The sequence below is a fragment of the Pipra filicauda genome, unplaced genomic scaffold (genome assembly GCF_003945595.2).
Source record: "Pipra filicauda isolate LSUMZ 115617 unplaced genomic scaffold, ASM394559v2 scaffold211_size2331000_pilon, whole genome shotgun sequence".
NCBI lineage: Eukaryota > Metazoa > Chordata > Aves > Passeriformes > Pipridae > Pipra > Pipra filicauda.
Genome location: NW_024104323.1, coordinates 1,358,890 through 1,380,099, shown reverse-complemented (window position 1 = coordinate 1,380,099; position 21,210 = coordinate 1,358,890). Strand labels below are relative to the sequence as shown.

The 21,210-nt window shown below is 45.6% G+C and overlaps 1 protein-coding gene and 1 long non-coding RNA gene across 2 annotated transcripts in view; one reads left to right on the top strand and one right to left on the bottom strand.

Moving 5' to 3' along the window:
* Positions 1-130: 130 nt before the first annotated feature.
* PPM1E (protein phosphatase, Mg2+/Mn2+ dependent 1E) overlaps positions 131-21,210 on the bottom strand; it is a 64,957-nt gene continuing 43,877 nt past the window's right edge. Inside the window, exons 2-7 of the mRNA XM_027744860.2 lie at positions 13,240-13,358; positions 8,454-8,653; positions 6,555-6,743; positions 5,676-5,819; positions 5,334-5,427; positions 131-5,033 (exon numbers count right to left, since the gene is read on the bottom strand). Of these exons, the coding sequence (XP_027600661.1) occupies positions 3,964-5,033; positions 5,334-5,427; positions 5,676-5,819; positions 6,555-6,743; positions 8,454-8,653; positions 13,240-13,358 (1,816 nt within the window). The 3' untranslated portion in view covers positions 131-3,963. The remainder of the gene's footprint in view (positions 5,034-5,333; positions 5,428-5,675; positions 5,820-6,554; positions 6,744-8,453; positions 8,654-13,239; positions 13,359-21,210) is intronic.
* Positions 4,769-18,729, top strand: LOC120323217. The gene is made up of 3 exons (XR_005563472.1): positions 4,769-7,592; positions 7,718-7,859; positions 17,022-18,729. It is a non-coding gene; the product is annotated as an uncharacterized LOC120323217 (long non-coding RNA).

Genomic DNA, 21,210 nt, shown 5'->3' with positions numbered 1-21,210 from the left:
TTGGTAAAACAGTTTTTCCTGTATAAACAGCTTTCATAAATAAAATATGGATGACTAATACATGGTTATAACTAAACTCGCGGGTGAACTGTAGAACAAGGTTGCAAATGGAAAAGTCCCAACACTGGTACATGATTAGCTTTAATTTATTCACTTCATAAAGAACATGTTTCATGAACAAGGTACTACAGAAAGGTCAACAGGAGCACCCAGGAGCTGACACCACGCCTGGCTGGCCACGAGCAGCAGCACTGGGGGTGAGCTCAGCCACTTCCCCTGTTCTTGTCCAGAGGTGTCTTCTAGAGGGAAGGAGAGGAAAAACCGGACACAAGGCGAGTGCGACGTACAGGAGTTGTAGGAGACCCTGCCCAGGAGTTGTGGGAGGCCCTGACAGGTGGGGTTGTTTCTCTTTAGCTCTAATGCTGGCAGGAGCCGTCGCCGAGTCGCGAGGGCTGGAGGAGGATACGGCCATCGGAGCCAGAGGTTGCCTTAATGCTTCGTTATTTATTGCACATGATACAAGGGTAGAGAGTTTTTGTTCCTGTTGCAGAGAGGGTGTGAATTAAAGAAAGATTGCCCTAAATTACAGCCATGAACGAAGCTGCAGTATCCCCTTGGATGGCTTTGTTTGCATGACTGGTGGAGTAAACTCTGCTAAAACAGCCCCTAATTTAGACCAATCTTTCTCGTTTTGCTTTCCCGCAGAGCTTTGCCGGGGTCGGGAGGATTCAGGGAGGAGACAGTGGACCTGAACTACAGCAGCCATGTCTATACACAAACTCCTTGTGCCTCATCTGCCCATGGGACAACGGTCTCACCGACACACAGTGTTCCAAAAACAGGCGGAGTTTCTACGATGATGCACCACCATAAACGTGGCATAAGGTACAGTCTGCTTTGACATTGTCCTTCAGCGTCACGACGCGACCCAACTCAGGTACGGGATGGTTTGAACTCGCAAGGACAATGGATGGCACTTCTAGGTAAAGAAAAGTTATATATACATGTGTTTCCACCCACCTTTAGTGCAAATCGAATGGGTTAACAGCTCCCTGCTCTGGTGCTATTCTGCTCTCCGCACCGCACACATTCCTCAGAGTTGCACATGGAAAAGTACACAGGAAACTGCCGGGATCGCGGGAATCCCGCCAGTCCTCACAGTGAAGAGCTTACGAGCGAGGTTGGAGCGGCTTCAGACAGAACCAGCCTGGAGCCCCTTCCTCAAAACCAACACAGACTGAAACACAAAAAAAAAATAAAGTCATGTTTTCGCTGCTCCCTCCTGGTTCTGCCACCACGGTGACCACGCCAACCGGAACGGATGGGGTTGTGTTAACGCGGGAAAGGGATACTTCAGCTCTTTATTGGAAAGATTCGTTATACAAATTTCACCACCACTAAAGATACACGATAAAAATACAAAACACAGGTCACAGACTGAATCTCAGTATCAACAGTTAATAAATACAATGAGATACTTCTCTATTAGCCTAAGGTTTTACACTGTCACCAGATAGACAATCAAAGTACGAGATACAGAACACTTAGATACTGTTAGAGAGGGATTATTGCTTACGTCAGCAAGCAGCAAGTAAGGGCACAGGAGTTTGAACTGAAGAGAACTACTTCCTATCACCAGTGGCATTAAGAGAAAACACTGCATTTCACAAGCACTGCTTTTTGTCTAGTTGTAGAATCAAGAGCAGCATAATCAGACCAATAACCACTACTTTTAATATTATAGAACTTTAAAGGACTTACCTTACAAATGGTTCCTATCTACTCTATAAATATGCAGTTAGTGAAGAAATGAACACTTGCTCTATCTATACAATGGTTTTACCTGACCACACTGGAACTACGATGGTGGATTGTTTTCTCCTAGCAGGATAAATGGGATGAGTCGCAGAATTATCATTTATGAATCCACACCTAAAAAGCTAAATCCTTCCCAAAACAGCACACATGCAGTCCAGTGCTCTTCAACTGCTCCTGCAGACTGGGAAGAAGTTTTATCATCCATAATGGGTTTTCACTCTTAAGTTACTCACACAAAGAATTGCACTTACACCACCTTTCTCTCCGGAACACGACAGTCAGCTAAAGATGGACTTCCAACGAGCCATTATTACTGTGAATAATTTAAAACAAAGGCACCACAGAGATGCCCCAGAGTTGCATATTTTACCATTTCATGGTTTCTCAAATTTCCTCGGTAAATCTGACTTGGAACATGAGCTGCAGCTGAAGAGAACATCGACAACAGCTAAGGCGGAATAAGATGACAGATAAGAGCCAATGATCCCGTAAGATTAAAACAAAGTCTGAAAAAGATCAAAGGAATCTGAAGCCACACTCCAACTCCTGGTTGCTCACAAAGCCTTTTGCTGTTCATCAGATTGCTTTTAAAATAGTGCATCAAAGATAGAAGCAGCGGAAATTGGCAGAATTCAAGCCTTGCCATCTCGTCGTGTTGAATAATCTCCTGACTACTTAATATTAAAATACTTTGCAAATTCTAGCTAAACACTAATACTGCTATTGTTACTGCTAAAGTGATATGAATGGTACACTAAGTGCCTATGAAGACTGACTTTATTCATACTCCTCCAAATGTCTTACTGTAACAAAGGACAGTAACAGGATCTGGGCTTAGTGGAGCTGATGGGAATCGGCTGCTTATTTACGTCCCAATTAACGGCTCCCTGAGGGTGGAACGTCCCCTGGGGAGCGGGGAGGGGCTGGTGGCCCCTGCCAAACCGGGGCAGCTGACATTCCTCACTGGCCCCCCTGGACCCAGGGGGACCCAGAGCAGTGAATTCCACCCAAGGACAGCCCCTGCTCATCCGCATCCTCGGCATTTCCACGCGCTCTGGATCGCTCCGGCAGCCCGGCATCCATTCCTACACACCCTGACAACGCCCCACGGCAACCCTGGCGCTGCACCCACCATCCTTCATGCTGAAATTTGATATTAAAGGATGCCTCTGCCATCTAGAAATCATTAATGAAACCAAACAGCTCATCCAGTTGATCTCCGGTGCGACAGGCGGAGGGACAGGGGGTTGTCCTGAACTTCTCCACGGATTTGTTCTTTTAAGACCTGAGATGAAGTTAGGGTGGGAAGAGGTTGGCTCAAAGCATTAAGCACAATCATGTTCAACTGAGAACAGTTTCCTAAACTGAGAAACAAGAAAAATGCCACTAAAAGCACCAGAAAGGTACGAAATTCCCTACACTGCACCTCCAGCCACAGGAAAACAGGATTTTCTTTTAAACTACAAGAAAAGTTTTCTTCATATTCCGCATTTTATGTTACATGAAAAAAAAAAAGGTAAATTATGAGTCTGTACCTCGACAGGAGTCTGAGACCAGAGCAGCAGGAGCTTAGTGTGTCCATTCCTAAGGTACCTGGTAAACCCTGTATGGCTTTTAGTCGTCTACCTGCAAAAGTGGATGTGATTCCTAATTCACCTTAACGCTCACCTGGAACAAACAGAAAGCAGAACACAAGAACCCCCCCCCACACCTCGACTCTACGGAAACTTCCCCCCACTCTAGAAAAATTTGGCAGTTCTGAACCAGACCGTGCTGTAAGTATTGCTGCACAGACATTCCTCAGGCAGGTGCAGCCTTCTGCGTGTCTAAGGACTGTGCCCTGACGGAGTCTGTCCACGTGAAGCGGCTGTTTGGCTTTCCCTGGTGGATGTGGCTGGACACTCGTGTGTGCGGGTGGTCGGGCGGCTGCGGAATTGCTCAGGGTGTCACCACCAGCAAACTTTATTGAGATTTGAGACAACTACATTTGTTAATTCCTAGGTCTATTTACACAGGGTTTGGAGCTTTGCAGGGGACTGGAGTACAGTTCGGAAATGCCCACCTCTTTTCGCTCTCTGATGATGCCAGTTTTTATTTTGGGAATGTCTACTTTGGGAGTCTGACAGGGGGAACACGAGGGGGTGGTTACATTTTACAGCATTGATGGAGGGGTGGGTCTGGTATACAATTACTTTGTCTTCGCATCAAAAACATGCTCTCGCTGTAAGTGTTACGACTGAGCAGCCTCTGCCAGGGGGAGGGTCGGGCCGACGCCCTCCTGCTCCTGCGGCCCCGGACAGGGAAGGACAGGGTGGATCCTTCTAGGTGGGAAGGCTCGTGAGCCCAGAGCAGGGTGTGAAACTTTGGTGTGAGCCTGGCTGCTCGTCGCCTCTTCCCGCCGCAGAGCCGGACGTGGAGGAACGCGGCTCGTTTTCCCAAGGATTCGAACAGTTCATCTTCCAGCCCAGAGAAGATGGGGGATAACCCCTTCACCCTGTAGATGCCCTGCCCTGCAGCACCCGAGCTCAGGGGAGCGTCGTGCTCCCCGGGGTGGCTCTGCCCGCAGACCGAGGCCGTGGCGCGCTCTGGGGATTCGCCCTTCGCTGGGAAGCTGCTGATCAAATCTGCACTCTTTGGTATTCCAGGACTAAACACTTGGACTGGTGGCAGACATTTGGCACTCTGAGGTGTACTAGTTTCTGTTTTTGTCAGGTCTAAATAGCCTTGATCGTCAAGCAGGTTGATGCTGGACCCTATACTTAAGCTAGTTCTGTCGGTGAAGGAATCCACTCGTCCTTCGTACCCTAAATCTGCCGGTGCTGAGCACTGGTGCTGGGGCCACGGCCGTTTGCAGTCTCCATGGTTCTCCTTGTCTTCCCCGTTGTCTTCCTGCCCCCCTTGGAAAGAGTTCTCTGTCCAGTCCGACTCCTCGCTGACGGTGACGGCCGCGTTCATGTCCCTGAGAAAGACCACGATGACAGTGATGTTGTCGCTGGAACCGGCATCCCGGGCAGACGCCACCAATTTGTGTGCTACCATGCTGCTGTCACCATTGTTCTCCTTGAGGTGGTCAGCCACCACCTTGACTGCCTCGTCGGGGTTCACGGTGTCATAGAAGCCATCACAGGCCAGAATGAGGTAGTCTTCAGAGCCATCCAGCACCGTGGAGGCAGAGTCTGCATCCCCACAGATATATGGCTTGTGCTCGGCGTCCCCTGAGGAAAAACAACACATAGACACCACCGTGGGTTTGCAGCCACAGTATCCAGAAGCCCTTTATTAACTCAGCATGGAGCCAATGACTCTTAGCCCAAGTTAAAGCAATTATTTGGGAATTATTCCCTCAAACTGTAGGGGGAAAAATAGAGGTCATTGCTCACAGCTCGGTCTACAGCTGTATTTCAAATTGTGATCACTAGAAAATTAAAATTTTATGGTTAAAAAGCAAATTGCTGAAAAATTAAGATGCTGTAAAGAAAATCAAGGCTCCAAAGGGAACAAAAGCCCTCTCTTACCAATAGCTCTGGAGACAGACAGGCTCCCGTTCACCCTCCAGGCTCCAAACCAGACCACGCAGCCGCCCAGGGCCTCGATGCGCTTCTTCTCATCCTAAACAGCAACACAGGAGTTGTTTGGACAGAGCTGCATCACACACTGAACACTCCCATAAATATTTGTTCTTTCACGTACACATAGTGGAGGCTGCAGGCCCCCAGAGGTGAGACAAAGGATTTGTACACAAATCCATAGTGACATCCAAACAAACCGGGGTAACTGGAACATACTCACAGAGACGCTGGCACGGCACTCACAGCAAGCTGGTACCTGTGGGGAGCACTGCCCAGGTGTGTTCTCACCTCTCTGTCTGGTTTGTGGGGTTTCATCAGCTCCACAGCTTGGCCTCTCCTCACAAGCATAACCTGGGAGTCCCCAAGCCAGGCCACGTGCAGCATATTCCCTCGGATGAAAGTCACCACCCCGGTGGTTCCACAGCGCAGGCTCTGGACAGGGTGGAAAAAAAGATGCATTTCCATTTCAAAGCATTTTCTTGCTTAACTCGAGGACAGAACATGTTGACAGTGCAGCACAGAGCCTATTCCCAGGGAGGAACAGGCAGTGCTTTCCCTACAGCTACAACTGCTCAGTAACAGCTCCCCAGAGCCGACCTGGCTGAATGTGAGTGACTGAATTTGCCCCGTGACATCCCTGGAATGGGAACTGCCTGTCAGCAGCCAGGCTCTGCTGGTGTCTGCTGTGTGACTGCCCTGGCTGACTTCCTGTCATTGACAGACACACAGGCATGTCACTGAACTTGGAGGGAGGCTTATTTATGAGCAGCCCGAGTTCCCTGCACTTAACTCATGCCTTGCATGAGTTTAGGAGGCTTATGACTCACTTATCCATTTATTCTTGCTTTCTGGAGACAAAAAAATGTATCTTGTAGAGATAAGGAAAAAAAAAACCCACTCCAAGGACTAAACCTGAGGAAAAAACCCCATCCCAAGGACTAAACCTAGTTAGCATGAGAGTGGCAGCAGCATCCTTCTAAAGGAACTGGCTGCTGTGAGAAGTGGAAGGTGGCATTCTTATGGGACACAAAGGAGCCCAGCAGTGGGCACCAGCTCCATGGACTGTGCATGGGCAGCTCCAGTCTGACCTTGGCCTGTGCTGGGAGCTGACAAAGGCAGAATTTATAGATTGATGCTCTCAGGGTCAGGCCCAGGGCCCTCCCTCACCTCCCTGGCTGCCTTCTGGACGAAGCGCTCGTCGGTCACGCGGAAGGCTCGGCACAGAGCCTCGGCTGGGTCGTGCTGGAACATCTCCTGATGCACCATGTTCACGTGGAGGTGGATGGAGGCATAAATGGCAGCATCCACTCCCCCATGGCCGTCAAACACCGCGAAATAGGCCTGTTCTTCTTGGTCCTGCCAAGGGAAACACATGGAGGAAACACCTCAGGAGAAAGCAATGCAAACAGCCAGTTGGACTGTCCTGAAGCTTTGAACTTGGGATTTGTGGTGTCCTCATTGAACTGGACTTAGAGGCAGAGTCTCCACTGGAAAAACAAACTGCCCTGACCATCTTCACTTGCATCAGTGGGAAACTTCCACCTTACTGTTGAATACTACCTGCAAGAATGCCCTGCCAGAATCACCTCTGTGGGGCTCTCCACACTCCTTATGTCCCATTTGTTACCACTCAGTCACACAACTCAAATAGGAAGTGCCATTCTCATCAAACTGTGCAGGAGATTCTGTGACTGCGAAAACCACAGGGAGAGAAGAACATCCACTACAGTTTGCATGAAGTCTGCATCAAGACTAGAATCCACCAGGGATAAAATGCCAGTACAGTTAAAATGTGAAGCCTCTGCTTTCATTCTTTTTGTTTCTTAAATCTAAAACATATCATTTTAGATGCCTGTCTTTGAAAAAAAAACAACCCTGTATGTGCTCTCTCATCAGATAATTGTGATTACATTCACAAATCAAATACAGCAAAATCGCTCATCTTCAAGTCAGTTTTCTCAGCTTCCTCTTATCTGTTCAGAGAAACAAAGCGGTACCAAGAGACAGCAACTCCTGTGCCTGTTCACACACACACCACCAACCCACTGACAGTGCCAATTCAACCTTGACAGCCAGCTCAATGACTGGAATATTTGCACATTGTAATTTTTAGGTAATGGGCTCCAACACAAATTGGAATAAGAAAGCTGACAATTGACAGGCAAAGGAAACATCTGCCTCTGTTTGCATTAATATAATTTAAAGGTAAGAATGTGGATGGGGCAGAAGATGGTTATTAAAGTGACAGGATGTAATAAAGGTGCAATTATGCAGCAATCTGATCCTAAAAGTAAAAGTCTTGATACTTTCTTTTATTTTCCATTCCTCAGTGTCCAGTTTTATATCTCAAGGAAGAGCAGGAGTGAGTGTTTGACCAATGGCCACATAAGGAAATTAATGGGGTGGAATGACCCCAGTTCCACTAAACCTTCATGTTGGTAGATTCTCGTGGGAGCTGCACCCCATTGTCCTGTAAGTTTTGTGTCTGTTTGGGGTTTTTTACTTTCTGTCCTTATTCTCACTTTTGGCTTCTTCCTCCCAAGGGGACGGTTGAAAAGCAGAACAGACCTACCCCTGGTTGTCACCTGGCTTCAGTGATGGACTGTAAGGTGACCCCCTTTGTCTTTGCCACTGGTGATGATCTCCCACACCTGGACATCCTCAGCCAGAGGAGGCTCCAGCCTTGGTTTATCTCACAGTACTACAAGTGCATCAGTTCCCACTCACAAGAGCAGGGCTGCTTTCTGCACAAAGGCAGGGCAGTCCTTGAGCCACTGCGGGAGCGGCTGCATCAGGATGGGCCAGGTACAACCTTTGTGTAGTCAGGTGACATTTCACCAGAAATCTGTGCAAGTGGCTGTTTTGTTGTATATACCCTCTGTGGAAACTGCCTGTCACGCTGTGGTTACACCAACACCAACTGAACCAACTCAACACCACGTGTGTCCCTGCACCGCCAACCCTGCTCAGGCCCATCCCATTTCATCCCCTCAGCAGAAGATGCCCCAGTTTCCCCAGGAATGGAAACCATTATCCTATGGTGTCTCCCTGGTGATCTGTGCTCACCTCGAGGTTGAAGAGCATGTTGAAGTCAGGGATGCAGACGTGCTTGTCCTCCATCTTCCTGCGCATGTTCTTGATGGCGTGGATGGACGTCTCGTAGTAGCGGTGGGGCTTGGGCTGCAGGGGGAAGTCTTTCACCCAGTTGCTGCAGATCTCGTGCAGTTTGCTAAAAACCAGGCGGGCCAACTTCACTGTCTCGATCTCTGGGGAAGGCACAAACCACAAATGAAAGGCTGAGAGTGTTACTAATTGAAATTTTTTTCCCTTGCATACATCGCGGAGATGAAACAAAACCGTTTCAGCCAAGCAGTTGAAATGGATGTCAGCAGGGAAATTCTGGGCTCTGATGCATGAAAAGGGGAAGCCAAACTCACCACAATCAGCATTCATCACTAAGCAGCTCATTGTTTGTTTGTCTTTTCAACTTAAACATTTCCCTGTGCCTTTGGGGAGCTCATTTGCAGCATGAGAAAAAAATGTACTCTTCCCTCAGCATCCAATCCCCCTGTGCCACTCTGCCCAGGGTGGTGCAGCTCTGACAAGGACTTTGTCATGGCACGTACAAAACCCACCATCCATAACAATGAGAGGTTGGTTTGGGACCCAATTCTCTATTCTAAACACCATTTCACTGCAGAGCCGAGGCAGAACAGTGGAAACAATCTACAGAAATTAGCAGTATTACTTCAAGGTGTTCTGGCAGTGCACACTTTCAGCATTGCACAACTCAGGTGCTGCCTCAGTTATTTCCAGATTTCTTATTATTTCCATACTCCTGACAATGATGTGTCAAAGAAATCTGCATGAGCAAGTGAGAAAACCATAAAGGTCTCAAATTTAGGAAAATGCTGAACTGTCACTCCTGAGAAATAGGCATTTTAAAATGTGAAAACTCAGGCACTTGACATTTGTTCTGAAATTCAGGGCAGGAAAACAGGAAGTAATCAGAGCTGAACACATCAAAATCTCTGTTCATGATCGTTCACCAAAGGCAGAGATCTTCAAAGCTGAAGGCAGCAATCCATGAGTGCCAATCATTCCTGGAGGAGGAGGGGCTCAAATGCAGGGAGGAGAGGGGAGTGTTACAGCATCTCTTGGTTCACAGGAATTCTGTGAAGAGCCTAAAAGCAGCATTTACTAATTTCTGACCTAGGCCTACACAAAATGTGGGCTACAGTGACCAGGGAGCCAAGGCCTTTAGGAACAAGATACATTCCCAGCTCTGTTGATTATGAGTTGGTTCCAGTTTAATCTACTGAGCAGCCATGAAGCTGGAAATACACTGTACCCATGACTAACAGAAGTCTTAGCTTCTTGATCCCACCAGTAACAGGCACCAGTTCCTCACACCACCTGTCCAGCTCTCACCAGAGCCACCAGAAACCCTTTCCTGGGTAATGTATTGGAAGAGGGAGCACGTACAGCCTGATGTGTCCAAATGATATTTTCCAGAGGGAAGGCCCCAGACTTGCTCCTCCATCTCTGGGCAGAGACGAAGGGCAGTGGGGGCCGTGTCGGGGTACATGTGAATGTCATGTGGCTGCTCCACCTCACAGTGTCACAGTGTCACTGAGGGAGGACGGGAGTGAACCCACTGGCTGTGCTCAGATCCTCAACACCCTTCCCAGTGGGGATATATGTAGTGTTGGCATCGTCAGTAATTGCTCTTGAGGTTAAAGCAGAAAGGCCCACAATGGTTAACCCACAATGGTTAACCCGCCCCCTCACAGCTGGAAATTACTCATCAATTGTTAACGTTGCTGCCCTGAGCCAGAGCTGACTCAGCTGTCACTGCGGTTGTGTCACGGAGAATCTCATTTCCCTCCTGCTGCTCCACAGTCCCCAAGGTTGGAAGTAGTGCTTCACTGCACCACAGCTGGTGGGAAAGCCAGCTCAGGCACTATTGTTCCCAGAGACTGACTCTTAGGGTAAAATCAGGGTAGAAAGAATACCAGGAATTAGATCCTGATTTTTAGCACCATATTTTATGACTTCTCTTGAAAACACGGACAGTTTGACAACAGGGGTCAGAACCCACATTTATAGACTTGTCATCAGGCCAATGGCCAAGGTTTTCCTTTATCTGGGAACTCCAGTTTCCGACTAGTCAATGGTCCCTTTGTGTCTTGGCTGCAGTAATCCCATCTCCCAGTCCCTGGAAGGGCTGGGGAATGGGATGGTATGATTTGCTTTGTGATGTCTGATGGATATTTTAGATATTTTAGATATCACCACCATGTCACAGAGTCACTACCATCCAGCCTCCTTTGGTGGTTCCTTAACAATGCCAAACTTCCACGTGATTATCTACCTCCACACAACAACCCCAAACTAAAGGTCCTTCACCTGACCTTTCAAAACAGAAATCCAGCATCCTTCAGTTCTCATGGAAACTCTCTTGCTCCTCTCCAACTGGAAGAGTCAGTCATGGCCTGTGACTCAGGTTCTGTTCTTGATATCCAAAGACACACAGTCACCCCAAATGTAACAAGCCCATATTCTTGCATTCCTACATTTGTGGACTCAAAACAGTTTTCCTTCATTTAAGATTTGCCCTCTTCTTTCAGGAAGCTTCTAATTTCCCTTCCACCAGCACACCCATGACTGCTTTTACCACCCCTGAGTCTGTGCCATGATTTGTCACATTGCAATTCTCTGAGTGAAATGTGCCACGAAGGAAATTTGAAATTACTTTTTTTTTGTCTTCTGGCAAATTCAAACTTGAGGCAAATCAGGTAAATGTCTCCTTGTATTACACAGAGTAAAAATCTTCCTGGGTTCATAAGAAACACTGACAGAAGTGGATATTAAAACCAGCCAGCTGAATTCAGCTTGGTTTCACAAACAGCATCAGGGCACAGTGAACTCTGAGCACAAAACTTCAAGATGTAGAACTCCCATTTTTATCCCCTGCTGCAGTTTCCTCTGTTTTCTTTCAAAGCATGACAGTCTCCCTGTGTGGCACCAGTGAGGGCAGGTCTCCTCTGACTTCCTACCCAGGTTTCTCAAGGGACTCCCCTAGGAAGGCTCACTAGGATGGAGTTTTGCAATGAAATCTTCAGTCCTGCCCAATTCCCCCAGTTTTGTTCTGGTTTTCTAGGCCAAACCTTCCATCACCAGGTGATGAAGCACTGATGGAGCCCTGGCTCTGCTGGGGCTGCCCCATCCCTGGAAGTATCCAAGGCCAGGTTGGATGGAGCCTGGAGCAACCTGGTCTGGTGAGTGGCATCCCTGTCCATGGCAGGGGGTGGAACTGGGTGGCCTTTAGGGTCCCTTCCAACCCCAACCACTCTGTGGCTCTAATTCTGTGATCACTTGAGCTCATGTTCTCTTTGGAAAAATTATCATTTATGGCATATTATTTGAAATTGCAGTGTTTGTATGAAACCTTTGCTGTACTATGGGCCAGAAGATGTTCTCTCTGTTCCTCTGCCCTTTAGCTTCTCAATTTAACTTTTCACATTGCATCAGTAAAGGTATATTTGATTTCCAAGTACCTTCATCGTGACAATTCACCTCAACAAACTGCATCTGGAGTGCTATTCTTAGTGCCTGCTCCAGTCTGTTCCCATCTCAATCTACGTTTGCATCTGTCTTCCAGACTCAGATATATTTGAGTGGCAATTTCTGTAGGTGTGAGGGTTTTGTGGTGGTGGTTTTTTTTTTTCCTTTTTCTTTTTCTTTTTTTTTGTTGAATTCTTTAGATATTCGGTGTGGAGGCTTAGTCAACATTTCCTTGGAGACTGTCAAATATTTATGCACATCTCAGAGATCTCAATTTGAAATTAATGAAGGCTGCTCAGTCAGAACAATGACAAATCTATTCCATTTACCTGCTCAGCAGGAGGAGGCAGCAATACCTACAGAAAGGGAACCCAGAGCATGTTTTTCTGTTTCTCAGGTTTCCAGAGGCCTCTGGGGAATGCAGCTGAATCTTCCTTTTTGAAGAGCCAGATTTATAGATCCTCCTTATCCCCAGAATAATTCACTTTTTTTTTTTTTAATCAAAAAAGGAAGGAATGGACAAAGTGGTTTAGTGACTGTATTTTCAAGATCAAATGACAGAATTCCTGTCAATACATGTGAGAAACATTGTTCTTTGTTGTAACGAGCAACCCAGCATTTTTTCAAGGTTATTTAGGCCAGCAGAGTCCTGAAATGATTTCAGGTGCATGACCTTGAGCTGGATGCTGCAAAAATCTTCTTAGCCAACAAAGATAAATGAGGGAAAGGAATTTTTTTTCCCCCTTTTAATCCTGAGATCTCTTTATACTATCTTTTGCTAAAACTGTATAAAAAAAAATTCAAGCCATAGTAAAAACTACACTGGCTGAAATAATTCAGAATTAAATTCGCTCTTCCCACATATATTTGACTTTGCTCCAAGGATGAGGGAGGACAACTAGCACTTGCCAGCAGAACCACATGGTCTAAAGTGCTGATAAAGAAATTCAGGGCCATCAGACACAGCCATGAAGGTGCACTTAAAAGGAAGGAGTTCTTTCAAAATGAGAAAGCTTTGACCAAGAAATTAGTCACTGCCTGTATCAGAGTGGTAGGGAATTCTCCATTAATCTTTTTACATCAGTGAGGGATATTCCTCTACCAGAAATCCAGTCCAACTTCATTTAGCTGGCTGGTAGGAAGAACTAATTTGAGGAATTAATGAAATTCAGGTGGTCAGACAAGATGGATCACTGAAGCCAAAGCTGACCTTAAAAACCTATGAATTATCTGCAGTGTTCCAGTGTGCAGTGGCAGTGCCAGACCCCCCCAGGGAGGCACTTACGTATGATCCCGTCCGCGTTGTCCACGTGCTTTGGTAGGAAATGTGCCGAGAGGTCGCTCTGCAGGACCTCGTCTGAGGTTGCTCTTGCTAAAGCAGCGGCCAAAAATGAGGGGCAATTGCTGGAAAAGAAAAAGAGAAACACACCAGGAGATATTTTAATCTGATCCAGGGAGGTCACTCGCAGTCAGGGAAACACAGAACTAGTTTTTCACCAAGACTCTTCTCTACCAGACAGCACCACGACCCTGCAGCAGGACCTCAGACTCACCCTATGGATTTTAGTAACCCCGGTTCACTCTTATGTTCCCTGTTACTTAAGTTTTAATGGTCCATTTCATAACCTCTATTTAAATGCCTTTCAAATCTGGACTTGAGCCCCCCTGCAGAGCCTGTCACACAACCCTGGTTTACCACACGTTTTCTACACGTGCATTATACACTTTTATCTTTAGCCCAGTCTGTCCAGTTTCTCCTAAGAACTGGAGTCAGAATTCCAAAGGATAGGAGAAGTCCTCAGATTTCAGTGTCCAAGGCCTCTCCAAGGGGCACTGAAAGTTAAGGCTGAGCCATAGGAGGCATGATGTTGGTGTGCATAAGGTTAAAAATTTCCCTTGTGAATGATCTCTATCCAAAGTGAAGTGGCTCTAACTCACTGTATCTTAATTAAACCTGGTATCTCCCAAGATTAATTAATCTATAGCAAACCAAGGCCACTTTAATGTACATCCTCTCATTCAAGAGGAGTTTAATACCTCTTAATTTATGTATGACTTTGTATTTCGCATTGGTCAGCCTGAACTTCTCCAGGTGTCTCCTGACACAGCCTGAAGCTTCCAGTTTCCATAGATACGATTGGTGTCCTCCATGAGACAAATCTCCTGTCACAGGAGCCAATTTCAGTCTCAGAAACTGTCCATCAGCAAGAGAATTCCATGTCAGAAGTCCAGGGAACAGGCAATGAGCATATGCACTTCCTGAGCCTACTCCTTCTGCTTGTGCCCAGTAAGTCTGTTGGGATGCTCTTAGTATGGTTGGAGAGGGGATGTTAACTAGACACATCATTCCAACCAAATCCAGAGCAGGAAAACTTCTACACACAGCACTGGAGTCCTCAGGCTTCGTTCTGGAGCCTGAGGAGCACGTGGTGACTGTCACTTCCATTCACAGCTGGTTCACTGCCCAGGAAAAGCCCCCCAAACTTTCCCATGTGCTGTAGCTTCAGAGGGAATCTGAATTCCAGGGGAAAAAAAAAAGGCAGGATTGCTACTCTTGGGTTGTTTTGAGAAGCCATTTTGCCACCAAGTTTTCCAGATTCTTGGTGCCAAATGCTGCTACAAACAGTCAGATTATGCAACAGAGTTAGAATATACACACAGGGTAAGCCCTCCAGCCCTCATTGTTTACCATTCAACTTATCTAGAAATGATTTCAGTGTAAGATTAGCAATGAATAGCTTTGCCCAGCACTGTCCATGAGACCAGTGCTGGCCCTTGAAGTTCTGCAGAGCCACTCACACCACGTTCCCACCCCGTGCAGGAGCCTTCCCTGGAATCAGAGCCGAGCATTCCGCTCACGCAGCACTCCAGCCTCAGCAGCGCTAATGAGCCTCGGCTGCTGGGGAAATCAGCTGCCTGAGGATGGCTCTGCCCAGCACAACACGGGAACTCTGATCCTCTTTACCTACAGCAATGCCCGGGATCAACAGCAGGAAAACCCAGCGGGACCTCCGTTACTTGTGGCGCGGGTGGGAGCTGATTCTCTGTCTTGGCTTTTCTGCCTTTATTCCACTCAAAAAGGGCAGGTTTTTCAGGTCTGTTATTAGCCCAAAAACTCCACAGTGGTGATGCTGGTTTCTGGTCATGTTACATGTGATTCCCATGTTACACAAAAAGGGAATAGAATGCCTGGGATAGAATAATGATGTCAGCAGTGATCAACACCACAGGAACCTGAGCTGCTTTGCCAGTCCACGGCTTACCCTGACCAGCTCGGGGCTGGAACTTTTCAGGAAAACCAAACTTGTTTTGTGTCCCTTACAAACAATCCCTCCCTGATGGGCAAAGAGGGAACCTGGTTAAGAACTGGAGCAACAACTGTTGCTAAAATAGAGACTTGGGACCTAAACAGCAGAGAAGAAATATCCCTGACATAAGGAAACTCTGCTCTGCCTGGGGTTGGAAGGTGGGACAGCCACATCTATGAAGATCCAGAGTCGTGAACACTCATATCTGAAACTTTAGATATTATTTTAACCACAGTGACAGATGACACAATTGAAAGGTGCATTTACAGGGTCATGGAGCTGGACAGAGAACGTCTCCCATCAGCTCCAAGTGCTATTTACATGTCCCCACAGCCAGTGCCAGAATTCCACACAGCAGCTCTTTATCCAGCCAGGGACTGCATTTCCATTACAATGCTGAACCTACACAAAAAGCTGCTAAAGATGTTATTAGATAAATTAGAGGATTTTAAGTACATCCTTCCTGATTCTCTGGCAGCGTAGGTGTGTTTAGAACACCCACAGTTGCATCGCAGCAGTCCTGGAATAACTCTGGTAAGGTAATAAATCAAGCCTAAAAGTGGGCTGTTTCCATCAATTAAGTTTGAGAAAAACAGTCTGAGGTGGGTTTAACTCAGCCCACATATTATTATGTTACCAGCTTAACACACAACTCTGCTCCATCCTGATAGCATTAAAGAGGGGAAGACTTTCTAAACGACTTTTCTGAGCTATTCCTCTGTGCTCTAAATCTAATCTAAGCTCTCCTACTAAAAGAAAGAGAGATGGCAAATTTAAAATTCTTACTGCATGGGAATTCACCACCAGGGTTTGAGCAGCTGATCAATGTTGATGGGAAAGGTAGAGAAAATAAATCAGCTGAAGGCTTTCCTTCTATGTCTGGCCACTCTTAGTCCTAATAATAACAGCTGCTGGCCCAGGAATTAATTGGCCTTGACATTTGTTGATCACAAAGCTTCTTATGTGGCTGTTACAGGGCTGTGCCATGTAAGCAGGGAAGTGACCAGATGCAGACAGATGACTTCCTCTTCCTGATTAGCTCAGCTCAAAATTTACTTCTTGTCCTTGCTCCTGGGAGGACTTTAGTTGAATTACTTTTCCCCTTCAGGTGCAGCAGACTGCACTGGAGGGTTTTTACTCCTTTTAACGTAGCTGTTGAAATCAAACCACTCTCAGGACACTTCATTACTGTTCCACCAAGACAAATGAAGACTCAGGTCTGGGATCTTTGTTTGCCTCACGTGAGCACCTACAGCATCCCAAACAAACAGCAACAACCCCTACTCTGGGCAGACAGGATCCATGGGGGACTGGAGGAGCCTTGCATCCTGCTGCTGGCACAACTAGGGATTACCTGCTGAAAATAAATTCTTCTGCCACATTCTAGATGCTCAAATGCTATTAGTCATTAAGTTTGACAAATTGGAACCGGGAGGGCACGATCTTGTTTAGCAGAGAGCTGAGAGCTAAAATGCCTTTGTCTATTCATAGCTGTGCCACTGACCTTGGACGAGTCACTTCTCCACTCAGACCTTCATTCCTCATCTACAAACAAGGGATGATAATGTCATTTCCTTGGGGAGAGGAGGAGAGGGAGGAAGGCTGTAGAAAGCTTAATTCAGTGTTCATAAAGTACTCTGGAATTTCTTGATAAGAGCACAACTGAAGTGAAAAATATCAAGATGAGAGTGGGAGATATTTTCAATCTGTAGAAGATTTATGGACCTTTCATACTTTTTTATCTGTTCTCTGTTCTCAGATGCTGCCAGAAGTGCTAAATGGAACACACAGGCAAACAACAGCTTGAGAGAGCAAGTTCAGTCTGAGGTAGCTGATAACTCGTGGGCAGCAAGAGCTGCACCACACCAACAAATTCCTACAAAAGCTGATGCATCTCAAAAGGGGAAAAACACAAAAGCAAGTCCTTAAACTCAGTGATGCTGATGTTCTGGATCTGTTGATGCTGCAGACATGGTACTGCCCCTGAGCAAAATACCCAACAAGGGCCACCAGTGCTGAAAACATGAACACTGTCGTGGTCTGGAGTCACTGATGAGGCATCAGCAACCCAAACAGAGCCAGGAAAATGGCCCGAAACATACTGGGGCTTTCAAAGGCCAAACCGGTCAGTAAATCACAAAACATACAGTGTTTCTGTTACCTCAAGAATCCCCTGACACTACAGAACAGCAATTGTTTCAGTTAGAATGAAGCATGATTTAAATAGAAATGCTATTCAATCTGCTGAAGCACAAAAATCCACGGGCAAACAGGATAAAGCAGCGTGTTTGGTTTCACACAGCAGTCCAAGACCAAGAACATGACCCAAAAAGAGCCAAGTACAGCACATTCCCCAAAGCCCTATAATTTACTGTGCTAGTAAAAGACTTTGTAGGGATGACAAGCTAACTACACCCTTTCCAAAAGACATTACAGCAGGGATACAGTTTAGGAAACACTCCTGTTCCTGTGGCCTGTTACAAGTTCTTGTTAGAAAGCAAGTTTTGCCAGGTTCAATTTAAGTAAAACCTCATTTGTCCCCAGCCTGTATTTACAAAACACTCCCAAGTCTCATGAGACTTCTTCCAGATGGAGCTTCGGATCCAGCCTGGAAGCTCTTTGAAGAAGCCTTTACAGCCTTTATTATTGAAAGGTCCCATGCTGTGAACTGCAGCAGAGAATTCTCTGGGACGGTCCTTTGGCTGTTTATCCAGCCCTCCCTTCATCCACCTCCTGTTTCCATGGCCTTCCAGAAGGACATGGAGCCAGCTGAGGGGCTTCTGTTTGTCTCCTAACTCCTCTAGGTCGCACAGGACTCAGAGAGGAATGTTTTGTGAAGCAGTCCAAGACCCCAGAATGATTATGGATGTATCCTCTCATTCTGCCAAGCAGATGCTATTTCCAGCTCCTGTCTCGGCAGGATCTCCTCTCCTCACTCAGAGCGTGGCTCTGACCCGTTGCTGTTCTGCTGCTCTGCACAGCTGGGGAAAGTTGTGATGCTTATTTAAAGCCTGGTCACGGTGGACAAATAGAGTGTAGGGTTTTTTTCCTAACACATGGTGAAACCCTGCACTGGATTTTAGCTGCTGCAGCGAGTTACTAAAAAAAACCCCAGCGCGCACACACAGAAAAAGAAACAAATAGAAAAAACAATGCACCTTCTAAAAGCTTGCATAACCAAAGCTCCTTGAGAAGTCATTTGAGCTGGCAGTGTTGAGACAGTAAAGATGCTTGATAAATCTGTTTGAAGGAGCTGAAAACGTGCCACCCAAGGAAGCTGCTATCTATAGGCTTCCCAGAGACAGCTGCCTGGTCACATTCAAAACCATTCTGTCCTTGTGCTGACAGTTGTAAGCAACAGAAATATAATACACAACCATTAAAAAATACACTCTTTCTGATGTGTTTACCATGCTCATGTCTATACAGACAGTGTTTATCAAATATTTAACCTTTTCACTGACATATTCTAGACCAAGTTTATATAGATATTTCCTGTAGTTAAGTCTGTCTTAACTGAATGTTAAAAAAAAAAAACCAAACCAGAGGAGCACTGCTCATCAGGTAACATCTACAACAGCTGGATTGAGATGTGAAACAAAGTTGGAATGATGCTACTGGAATTTCTCCATGTTCTGCTTAGCAAGTCAGTCCTTCTTCCCTCCAGAGGGGGAAGTCCACATGACAGTACATAAAGCGAACAAAATGTAAGCAAGAGAAAATAAAAAGGTCACCTTTGTCTCTTTGATGAGGTCCAATGTCATGAAGGGCAGTGTTTATCTAAAAAAGAAATGCTTGCTGACCACAGAGCACTCCTAAGCATTCGGGATTTAATGGCTGCCAATAAAGCAGCATTGACACCGAAGGGGTGAACTGAGAAGAATCCAAACCACATAAACCAGCTTTTACAGAGCTGTTCTGCTGAAGAGATTGCCCCTGTGTTATCTTTGAGACCTAATTCTATCATTTCTCTCACTCATCCTCACAATTTGGCAGTTCTGAGGTTACTTATATTCCAATCTCAGGAGCTGATGCCGTGGCAGCTTTTAAAATGACAGAAGTCACCGACTGTAACACCAACAACCCTTAAGAACCCAAGATGAATCTCCCAGGGGCTGAAAGCCAAATTACTGCAAGAAATTGAATTCCCAGAAGTGACTGTATGATGGTTTTCTTCATTACATCAAAGAACTGAAGATAGAAGTTTGTTGTTGAAAATTATATTCCAGGACTTGAGCCCTTCACAGGATTATATCCACCTCTTATTAAAAGAAAGGAAAACCTGGACTTTGAAGGAATGCAGGAAAAATGAACCACAATCCATGAACCTCTGGTACAGTACTGAGATGCTAAGGATGTACCTATATAGCAATTTGCCCCTATCTAAATCAGAACATTTTCTATCGGAGGAGCAAGATTCTGAGGAATTGGATATTCTTCCATACAATTTTAATTACTGCCATAAATACCTTTTACAAAATTATCATTATAAAATTTAAAATATACCAGCAAGCCACATATATGATGGACATTGATTATAAAACTTAGATCTTTAGTATTCAGCTTTGTAAATGCGAACACATAGTAAAAATAAATTTGTGTTCACCCTATCATTAATTAATCAAAACAAAGATAATTTATTGTATTACCCACTCATGTGACTTCCAGGGATTTAAACTGAGAGAAAAGATCCTTCTGGTTTTTGTTGTCATTGTTCTACAGGGATTAGGCTGCATGTTTGCACAGCACATTCTCTGCTCAGGGTTTCAGTGACACACACTCTGTGTCACCAGAGTCTTCTGATGCTCCAAAACCCAGGCACTGCCCACTTGGGATGAAGCCACGTGGATGCAAAGGTGCTGCTTACCTGCAGAAATACCTTTCTTCACTGGAAAACCAATGTCAACAACAGTTACCTCATGGGGAGTGTCTCTGCCAGACCAGAGGCCTGTTTAAAAGCTCCACAGGACATTAAAAATGTCATTGATTTTCCTCTCTTTGGCTCTCGCACAATTCCAAAGTCAGCATAATTCAATATCTTTTCTACTAGTTCCATTAGCAAAGAAAGGAATCCATGCTTCAATCTATGCTGCCTTATTGGAAAAAGTAATTTAATTTTACATCTGAAAGTGTGCCAACATCAGCATAAAACCGTACACAGTATACATCAGATTTAATTTATAAATTCTGTACTTTGTCAAGATGAAATGAGATGCTGTCTAAAATCAATGAGAGTGTCCAAGCTCACTCTGAAAGCACTTAGAGATATTCTTTTTATTTTAGGTATTTTATGTCCTAGCTGGATTTTCTGATGATTTCTCTGCTTACTATAAAATATTAATGACACAGTATCTAGAAAAGTTCATGTTGCAGAAAACTTTGTTCCCTCAGGCACACTTTGGCCCTAAAGGTTCAGGTGTATCCTTTCCTTACCACTGATTCATGTCCTGTTTTTTCCTCTCTGTTTAAAATAAACTTTCATTGATACTTCCCTTAACTGGAAGGGATATCCCATAAAATCTGATGTGTCCAGAAATACAAGTTAAATAAGAATCACCCGATGCAGAGCATCTTTTTCTTTGGGATCAGATTAACATACCCCCGTCTGCTGATTACTTTCAAAAAGAAAAATGCCTTGTGCTGTTGTAGTTAATGACTTAATTTTAAATAAATGGAACCAAATGCTGCACAGCAGCACACACCACGCTCTACTGCAGATCATCATTAAGGCAAACAAATGGCAAATGACTCCTTTAAAAAGGGGTGAAGACGCTGAATCCACATTTGCCCGTTCAAAGGAACACCCCACAAAGCCAGTCCCCCAACTCTCTGTGCTCGTGTTCCAACGTTTGTGTTCAGGTAACCGAGGGAAAAAAATAAAAGCTGCAGGAGCCAGGATTTCCAAATGACATTTGATCACTTCACTTCTCTCAACCCATTGAACAAAT